This window comes from Bacillus rossius, chromosome 5 (assembly GCF_032445375.1).
Source record: "Bacillus rossius redtenbacheri isolate Brsri chromosome 5, Brsri_v3, whole genome shotgun sequence".
NCBI lineage: Eukaryota > Metazoa > Arthropoda > Insecta > Phasmatodea > Bacillidae > Bacillus > Bacillus rossius.
This window is the reverse complement of record NC_086333.1, coordinates 47963209-47973741: the sequence shown is the minus strand read 5'-3', so window position 1 is coordinate 47973741 and position 10533 is coordinate 47963209. Positions and strand designations below refer to the sequence as shown.

Genomic DNA, 10533 nt, shown 5'->3' with positions numbered 1-10533 from the left:
CCGCAAACCGACTTTACAGACAACTTTTTTTTTTTTTTTTTTTTTTTTTTTTTTTTTTTTAACTGCTTGAGCTACGTGTTCGAGCCAACACTTCGCAGAGCTTGTCGAACGGTGTGTGTGCCGGGGACATTTGTTTCGTGGACGCACTGTAACGTCGCTCTCGCCCGGCTGTGACCGGGCCCGGGTCGCGCCTCCAGGGGACCACATGGCGCGCCCTGTGCTGATGGACGTCTCGCAGCGCTGCTACCTGGAGGCGCTGGCGGGCGGAGGCCGCTACACCGCCGGCCTGGTGATGGGGCAGGCGGTGGCGGCCGGCGGCGCGATGGCCGTCGTCCACCTGGCCAGGACCCCGCCGCCGGCCGGCAAGGACCTCGTCCCGCCCGGCGAGGACTGCTGCTGCGAAGCCGTCGGCGCCACCTACTACGACGGTGCGTCCCTTCTCGCGCGGGGGCCTTCCGGGCAACGGGCCGGGGAACCCCGAAAACCTCCTTCGGAGACAGTTGATAATCGCGGACATTCAAACACGAAACTTATTCAGCTTTTCACCTTGACTTGAGGTTAAAGACTAGACGTGTGAAAGTAACGAAAAAAAAAAAAAAAAAAAAGCGTACCCGTATGTATTCGTTACTATAACAATCAGTACTCGTTACTATCGTATCGTTACTCGTTAATTCTGATACCGCATTTAACATGCTATGTCGTGTTGCAGCAACGAATCGAGTCGTCTTGCGTACGCGTACAGTATGACGTCGCGTAAATAATAATAAAAAGAATTTGATAATTAACAGTTTTTTTTAAACCAAGAAACAAATCTCTATTAGAGCGGTTTTATTATATCATCTCTTTTAACAAAAAATACAAAAAAAAAAGTGAAAACACGCGATAATAAAAACAAACATACATATTTCTAATTTGTAAAAAATACTTTCTTTTAAACAGTAAAAAACTTGGACGACGAATTTTCCAAATGATACTTTACTTAATAAACAAACATCGTTCTTTGTAACGTAAATTTATCGAATATGCGCGCGCATGCGTAAAACATACGAAAAATGCGAGTAACGAAATCCAGCCGTGTGTAACGTTTCGTTACTCGTTACTAGATGTCGCACCCGTTACTCAGTACCGAATACGTACGGTTTGCTACAGCTCTATTAAAGACCCCTTGGGTTCCGCGGAACACATTTTAGGAACCGCTTCTCTGGCATGTCATACACACTTTATTTTTTGTTTTTGTAAATGGCATACAAATATCCATGCAAAATTGCAGATATCAGTGGTTTCGGATTCTCACCTCAACATTTATTCTGTGTGTTGTCCCAGTGCCTCCAACAGTTATTTTTTTTATTTTATAATTTAACCGCTTACTATCTTACCAGTACTAGCTGCGCTTATAATAAGCATGAGACAACAAATAAAGTCAAATTGATTAATATTCGATTAACTCGTCCGTGGTTAAAAAAAATCGTTGAATGAAACATCAATTAAAATATAAAATTATGTGCCAATTTTCGTAAGAATACTAAGTATTATCTCGAATACAAAATACAGATTTAATCCAAAAACACAACAATGCACGAAATAATTTTTTAAATTTATTTTTATCTTATTTCGTTTAGTACACAGAATTATAAATACCTATTAATAAATCTAGCCCCATTTATAATTTATTTATACAATTACAATATGACAATTATTGTCCAAAACTATTACCTATAATTTTAATAAAATGTTATTATTGGTATGTGCTACCTACTGTTCGGTTTGAAGTCGGTGCCAAGCCAATTAGGTAGTATGTTGATGGACTAAGTCCTCTCCCAACACATTACAACTCTCTCCGCGCCTGTGAGCGTAAGCGTGTATGGCGGTCTCGTCGTAGGCAAAACAACCCAAGCGGACAGACACGAGCGGGCAGATGTCTTTGACGGTCGTCTCGAATGACTGAATTTTTGATGCGTTATACGTAGTTGATAGATTTACATGATAGGACTGTTGCACATAGCTATTTATAGGATGATCTTTAATCAATAACAAAACATTTTGGTATTTCTCCAGATTTTTATTCCGGTTTTAATTTAAGCAACCTATATAGTTAAGTTTTAGTCTGTTTCACATAGTTCTTTAGGTTTATTTATGTAGATTAATTTTTAATCAATAACAAAATATTTATTTAGGTATTACGTTAGAGTTATATTTCGGTATAAATATTAGCTGTTTATATTTTTAAATTTTAATTTGGTTTTGGGCTTGGCACCGACTTCAAACCGATCAGTAGGTAGCACATACAAATAATAATATTTTACTAAAATTATAGGTAATAGTTTTGGACAAGAATTGTCACATTGTCATTGTATAAATCATAAATGTAGATAGATTGATTAATAAGTAATTACATTAGTGTGTACTAAACGAAATAAGAGAAAAAAAAATAAAAAAAATTGTTACGTTAATTGTTGTATTTTGGATTAAACTGCATATTTTATTTTTCGTTTTTTAGTGCAAGCAATTTTTTTTAAGTCATTTGGATATATTTTTTAAAATTTGTTTAATTTTATTTTTTGTGTGAGTATATGTAGGTAAGTAATGTAGTGTTTAGTTAAGTACCTATAACAATTAAATTGTCTATAACTTAGCTTCATGGGCGGGCCTACTAAAGGTGCAGCCCGCATGAAGGCAAAAAGGAATAGAGAAAGTATTTAAGAAAATAAGGCACGATTATCAAATAATTCCAAGCGTAATGCAAATTTCTGGTAGAACCCTACACTCAGTTTTTTCTCTTCCAATAGAAAAAGTCACTACCATGACTTATCGTAAAAAGAGTGGACAGCCTTTAAAACGGAAAGACATAAGTGGCGTTACATCAAATGGTTAGTAGTGGCTGAAATATCTATGGTATCCTAAGAAAATTTGCGAACAAGCCATTTACATCCGCAGGAGTTCAAACATAATAATAATTCACTGTTTGGAGGTGTCCATATATTATTTGGCGATATTATGCATTTACCACCAGTTAAAGGTGCTTCGAACAACCTTCGTGGTTAAATGCAAAACTTCATTTATGGCAACAGTTCCCTTATGCGAACTCACAATTAATATGAGTTAATGTAGCGATGTGGAATTTGTCGATTTATTAAATAATTTACTGTTTGGAGAGCTTACAGTATCACAATTGCAACTTTTGTGTGAAAGACGGCGAGTTGAAAAGGTTGATGATTTCGCTGATGGCGCTGCAGTTAGAATTTTTCCAACGATCAGATTGGCGGTTGACTATAATTCTAAAATGACATCAAATACATCAGTCAAGGCACGTTTATACTTTGCACGCTACCGATGAGTCACGAGAGGCCGCAACCTAACGAAAACGACCACCATCTTATGTGATTCCTGCGGATGTAAATAACTGTGGTGGTTTGTTGCACGTGCTAAAAGTGGGCATACGTTCGTGAATAATGTTAAGGCGTAACATATCAGTTACTGAAGGTCTTGCCAACGGTGCTATGGGAGTTATACGCAAGTGTAGGTGACCTGCTATTCGTCGTGATCAATGATTACGTACATGTATATGGAGTATAACATACAAGTCTCTTGTATACTGTTCTATACTCCCATTATTGTTTTTACCAAAGACTAAAGATATGATTCCTGTGTAATGACGTAAAATAATTTATATGATACAATCCAATAGTTGTGTTCTGCGAGTGGTTCTAGCACTGACTAAAGATTTCCAGTAAGGTCTGTCAAGATTATACTAAACAAGGAAAGTACCGAGCGTTTGTTTACAAAGGTGTTTTTTTTATTACAAGCGAATTTGTTCAGCTATTTTAGAAAAGTTTTCGAGTTCTGATGCGGTAAATATTATTACGACCTATAATGTGGGAAGAACTACAGGGTTCTTAAGTGATAGCCGAATTAAGTTTTCCATTTACAGTTTTATTGATTAATAATATTTACATTAACAATAAATAGTTGTATTTAAAAATGTCCCATCTCAAATCACTGTCACTTTAAAATGTTTATCCTCAAGTCCTCACAATATATGTCCAGTCCACAGTTCGCAATCCTCACTGAAGCTAGTCTCAACAGTGGTTCGACCCCTTACCTCGCGCCTGTCCACACACACAGTCTCGCGCCACTCAGTCACCGCACTCTCGCGTTTCAGTCGAACTCCGCATCGCGCCACTCTCAGGGCGTGGACTGTCGCGGGACTAGTCGTTGAATTCTCGCTGCACCCGCGCCACTTACGGCACTCACAGTCGAGAGACTGTCTCGGAGGGCGGTGTCGCTGCTTAAGTACCTGGGCGATCTTCTCGAACCGACGAGAGCGGGTGTAACGAGTCGCGTCATCCCGGACCGACCCGACGCCCGAAAAGTCGAGAAAGGTGGCGTCCATTATCGCCATTCCACGCGGTGGCCGCGGAATTCCCAAGGCCGCTCAGCGATAGATAACATCTCGGAGGCAGGACGATGCACGGAGATCTAAGGGGGCATTGGGCGTAGCGACGACCCTTGTAATCCAGCCAGGAACGCGTGTCAAGCCTCACGTCAGTGGAGACCACGTGATGACGCCAGCCAGCTACGAACCAGATGGGTGTCACAGTCCTGTTTGCGTTCGTAACAATATGTAAATGGACTAGTCACGTAAATTCATACACACACTGCGTCAAACATAACCAATTCCTAGAAGCATTAGCAAAGTAAAATTTTTTGACAGTTATTTGTCAAATAAGCGGACAAAATTGGGATAAAATTAATTTAAATTTAAATTCAAAAATAAAATTTACCAAATTCTTATAGTACATATAATGTATCGCGGTGTTTTCCGAAAATGTTAGCAAGTCCAGTGTCTGAGGTACAATGTCTTGTGATGAGAAAGGCGAATAGAGCGGTTTATGGGTCCAGAAGCCATCAGGAAGTGCAAAGCATTCAGGCATTAAATTTTTTTTAATTATTAAAAGTCGATACCGTTTTAAAACAGCAAAATAATTATATGTGATTGTGTAGGTTACCAATAAATTTTCTAGTTAACTGGCGATATGGTTTGGACCAAAAAAAAATTCGTTTAAGCGTCTCCAGGGATTCGACCTCAGCACAAATTTATGTTCACAAATTTTGAGCTCTGGTAGTTACGTCACCTCTAGGATCTGTAATTTGTAGGGGCGTGCGTTTTTTCGCGAAATAATAATGCTCGCTCGTTAGAATGCAACAAGGTATGCCATTGTTCCCTTGTGATTGGTGGCCGTCTGCAAGAGAAGCCATCAGCCCTTTCTGGCCGGGTCATTCAGGACGAGGTTTGCTTCCGCACCGGGGGGGCTGTTATTGGTGCGCCGACAGTAGACATGCACCTGGAATAAACCCAATGCTATAGAGTTTTAGCACACAGCTGGTCGGAAAATCTTTTTCGCGATAAATCACACGGCCCTAGTAGTTTGTGAGAGCAGAGGTGAGTCCAGTTGTAAGAGTGGAGGTTGTCGAGGAGGGAACGGGACTGTGGCCTGGTGTCGCAGCCGTGGAAGAGATCCCGCTGCGGGGCCTGTGCGAGCACGCGCGCCTGGTGACGCGCATGCTGCCCGGAGGCATGTGGGTGCTGGGTCTGTTCGTCGTGGGGCCCGGCGACGTGCTGTCCGACGGCGCCGCGACGCGCCACCTGCACGCGGCGCACCGCCAGCTGCGCGCCGAGCTGTCGCGCGACCCGCACCTGCGCGGGGCCTGCCCCGAGCCGACCACGCTCGTCGCGCACCTCAGCGAAGACCCGGGGGACCTGCGGCTGGCGCGCTTCTCGAGCGATTCCCGGAGCCTCTTGACGGACCTGCGGCTGGAGACGCTGCCGCGCCCGCTCGACTGGCACGCGTTCAGCTTCACGTACGACCTGGACCGCGCCTTCGCGCTACGCGACCTGGGCGTTTCGGCGTCGGGACACGTGGGGCGCATGCGCGACTTCCTGGACGACTTCGCCGAGGACCTGGCTGGGTCCGCGTGCCTGGTGAACGACCTGCCGTGGCGGGCGCTGTCCGAGCGCTACGGCAGCCTCAAGGAGTTCGTCGCCGCCGCCGGCGGCCGGGGCCGGGCGAGCGTGAACCTGGTGCTCCCCAGGGGCTGCCAGTTACCCGAGCACCAGGACATGGTGATCGGCCGGCGCGCCGGCTACTCGCACGTCCGCGGCTCCATCATGAGCGTCGTGTACATGCACGACGACTCCACCCTGCGCGAGTTCGCGCGCGCAGTCAAGGATGACGTGCTGCGCTCGCTGGCGTCGCGGCTGGAGGTCTACTGGTCGCTGTTCGAGGAGCGCGCGGCCGAGGAGGAGGTGCGCTACGTGCACGAGCTGCCCAAGAGGGTGTTCGTCCCGCTGCCCCTCTGCGAGATCGAGTTCTCCGACTACCTGACGCTCGGCATAAAGATATCCGACTCTCTGGGGTCCATCCACAGGAACTTGGACGTCGACGTGAATATCGACAGCATCAAGAAATCAGAGTGTGACATCGTTAAAATTTCGTTGGGTGAGAAAAGGGACGGGCATGCTCAGTCTGTGGCCACGTTCAACCAAATGACGACCGCGGACATGAAAGTTGTGATATATACTTTCATCCTTATCTGTTTGGCCATCCCAGCCTTGGTAGTGCATTTGCGATAAGAAAACCCAGTTTGGATATTATTATGTACTGTACTTAATTGAAAGTTTATACGTAGGCCTATATAAATCTTATTTTATTTTTGAATTTATATTTTAAAAATTGTATATGTTTGCGTATGCAAACTCTTGCAATAGTTGTGATGTTAACTTATTTTAGAAGAAAGTGAAAAAAAATATATATATTATGGTTTGTTTAGTTTTGAAAGCTAAATTTTTTTTTACTTGGACATTTTACATAAAACATTTGAATACAAGTTCATGCACGAAATTTGCAGCCACCAAGTTTGGAAAGCATAGCATGGGTGTTAGTTGTAGTTGATTGATAATATCAGTTTATTCAGCAGAATCATTAATAATAAATAAGCTTAATGTGCCTACTATTTATATTTTTGTGACATATTTCTAAACCAGCGTTTTACCACCAAAAGTAAAAAGAAATATTATAAAATTGCATAGCATGGATGTAAATTGTAGTTGATTGATAATATCCGTTGATTCAGCAGAATCATTAATAATAAATAAGCTTAATGTGCCTACTATTTATATTTTAGTGACATATTTCTTAACCAGTGTTATACCACCAAAAGTAAAATAAAATATTGAAAAATTTATATAGTTTTGAAGTGATAACTGTCATATATATTTCTACTGATCGCTTACTATAAAACTGGCTCTAGACTTTTGTTTTTCTATCCCTTGTTATCAAACGGTTTTTTAGTGGTTGTGTGGTTTCATTTAGGTATTTTATAGTTAAGGCTCCCTCTGAAGAAACTTATAAACTATAGCTTTAAAACATATATCAAATTACTTATATAAATAAAAATTGTATATACATTTTCTTTTAACGAGCCTCTCGTCGGCAACAATATCACCGTTAATTTCAACCCTTTTTCTTGATTAAGGATTTAATTTTTTTTATTAATTTAAAAACGTATTTTAATTTTGCTAAAGCAATAAATAATTCGATAAAATTTTACTTTTTACGTAAACCTTCCAAAAGTTTTCTAATCTCTGCCTGACAACTGAGTTCTGATACAAAACAACATGAACAAGCTAGCGAGAAACAAAAGAATATATTTAACTATATGAACTAATAAAATCTTTTCATGTTAACATTTAATTGTACATGGATTTACAAAAACAAAATGGTTCAGGAAACATTATTTGGAACACAAATATATAATTAAAAATTTTTTTGGACAGCTTGTCTCTTTGTCAATTTATGTTTATTTCAACAAACTACTAAACATTTTTTAATGCATCTCTGTGTACGAAGTATTTTATCAACTCAATATATATTATATATATTAAACGCAAGTCTATAAAAAATGACCAATTTGCGCCCCTAAAAAGATGGAAGGGGGTGTATAAGGCCACACGATCAGAAAATCGTATCTTCAAATTAAATGAAGAACTAAGTAAATATTTTGTACAAAAAAAGTAAACATAAAAATATTAACTCTTTTACACAATTTTCAGGAAGTTTACCTTAAACTAGGTCCAAGTTCTGCAGTTTTGGAAATTCAAGAGCAAGCTAACATTAAAAAAAATTAAAAAGAATTGGTTGTCTGTAAAGTAAGTTTACGGACGATAGTTTAACGTGACAACGTCATAACAAAACATTCATGAAATGATTGCGTAGTTTTATTAATAAAATTGAATCATTTTTATTGAATTATCACTATTTTGTATGGATACAAATAAGGAGTGAAATGAAATCTACAATTTAATTGATAAATTTACTTTTATTTGCACTCATTAATTCAAATATGTTTATTACTTTAACGAACAGATTATTTTAACCATAACTTTTATACATGTTTGCTATTTAACTTCAAAATCATCGAGAATGTTTACGCTTTTTCGCAATTACACATTTTACGACGAAGTTTGTTCGTCGTGAAATTAAACGTAGAATTTAATAAAAATGCCCTTGCAGTTAATAAAATAAGTATTAGTAAGTTTAGTAAAGAATTTCGGCTTTAATCTCCAACCCAGACGCTTGTGGTGCGCTGGGGCCGAGATTAAAATTCGTCGAGAATATTTTACGTTTTTATGTCTTTGAGTGCTCAAAATGATATGCAATTGTGGCCCCGAGCACGAAATTATATTTATAATTCATTAATAATAACGCCCCTCGCGATAAACAAAGGAAAATATGTTATAACGAGTGCCTGGTTGCCGCGGACGCGGGTAGATAGCGCGATTCGTTCGGTTCGCGTCCGTCACCGTAGATGACAGCACCGTAGGGTAATAATATTATTTCGTTTTTATAATACGATTTTATAACAAATACGTATCCCAAATACACCATACTTATGTATTTATAATGTGTTACAATATTTTTTAAACCATTGTGCAAAAGACCCCGGGTGTAATTTAAATTATTATGTGTAACTGTAAAACACCATTGTTCGTACAAAAAATTATTTGAAAATTCAACATTACTTTTAAATAACCGTACCGATTGTGCTGAAAATTGGTGGACGATCGTTAAATTACATAATATAAATAATTCGAACGATGAAAACACGATTGAAAAGTCAAATCGATGGTTATTCCAATCGAGTGGAAGAGAGATACAGCGCAAGCGTACAATGAGCGTAACGGGAAACATCGTAGTGGAACAATGTGCGTTACGGGACACTTTTTCTTGCGTGCAGCCGGCTTCCATCGATTTATTAGACATTGTCACGTCAAAAAAAATTCAAAGCAAATAAAGCAGGATGTAGGAAAATAAAAAAAAAGTTAAGGATTGATATTGGCTTTAAAAATTATTTAAAAGTCCAAAAATAATGATGATGTTAGTTTACAAGACTTAATAGTAAATAAATTATTATTGCGTGATAATATTAACTATTTAAAAAAATTATCTCTGAAGAGTGTAAATAATAAAAGTATTATTTTATAAAGTAAATTAATTTACCGAAACCTACTAATGTTAGAGGTAAGAAACTGTTTAACGCTTAAACATAAAAAATTATTAATTTTTTAATCATTCTTAGATTTTTATTTTTAATGGGGTGAAATATATAAGTATTTGTGTATATACAAACTTAACATACAACGGTATTCACTTAAGTATAGGATTTTACCATTTACTTTGTATTTTATCATATATAAACAGTATTACTATAAGTTTTAAATGTGACATTTTTTTATTAAATTTAATTTCTGGGTTTATAAAACCGGGATCACTGAATCTTTAGAAGCAGGAGGTATAAATATTTACGTTAATAAAACTTAAATAATTACAAAATTTCGTCCTTTAATAACACATCTGTGGGAACAGTTTTGAGGGATGAAAAGTTTATGAGTTTAGTTTCATGAAGTATAGCCATGAACATCAAATATATGAAACTTGGTGTCTGTTTTCTACATTAAAAAAAAACATAAGCATTTATCACTATTGTATTGAAAAGTTATTACTGATATGGTAAACATGAGGTTTAAATCTATCAAGTACATGATTCTAACCAAATCTAGTGAAGCTGAAATGTTGAAGTTGGAAAATCCTACACTAAGAATAAATAGGGATGTGTTTTGCAATCTTTTACTATTCGCTACAAAATTCAATATTCTTATGAAAATATGGACGTAATTTTATATTTTAATTGATGTTTCATTCAAACCTTTTTTTTAAACCATGGAAAAGGTAATCAAATAATAAATCATAAAATATTTTTTTCTTTATGTTTTGCAAATGGAATGCAAATATCAATGTAGATGGAGAATGTTTTAGTGACTTATAAAAAAGGCATAACTTTTACATATTCCACGTCAATTTATTGTCGAATTTTCACTACTTTTCTTGTAACGTAACACGTCATCTTCTTGGCAACTAATTTTTAAGGTTTTGTTTTTTATGACTTTTTTTCTCTCAGTCATAGAAATTATATCAT

At 38.2% G+C, this 10533-nt stretch overlaps 1 protein-coding gene across 1 annotated transcript; it reads left to right on the top strand.

Annotated features, from left to right (window-relative positions):
* The first annotated feature begins 205 nt into the window (after nucleotides 1-205).
* Nucleotides 206-7005, top strand: LOC134532256 (protein odr-4 homolog). Its single transcript, XM_063368677.1, has 2 exons — nucleotides 206-428; nucleotides 5505-7005. Exons 1-2 carry the CDS (start codon nucleotides 206-208, stop codon nucleotides 6629-6631), a joined length of 1350 nt encoding a protein of 449 aa, XP_063224747.1. The 3' UTR covers nucleotides 6632-7005.
* Nucleotides 7006-10533: the final 3528 nt, after the last annotated feature.

What these genes read in the sequence shown, in the direction of transcription:
- LOC134532256 (XM_063368677.1), top strand. Translation starts at nt 206, where the DNA reads ATGGCGCGCCCTGTGCTGATGGACGTCTCGCAGCGCTGCTACCTGGAG. An exon ending in CGGCGCCACCTACTACGACG is followed by an intron (nt 429 to 5,504) that starts GTGCGTCCCTTC and finishes CTGGTGTCGCAG; the next exon opens with CCGTGGAAGAGATCCCGCTG.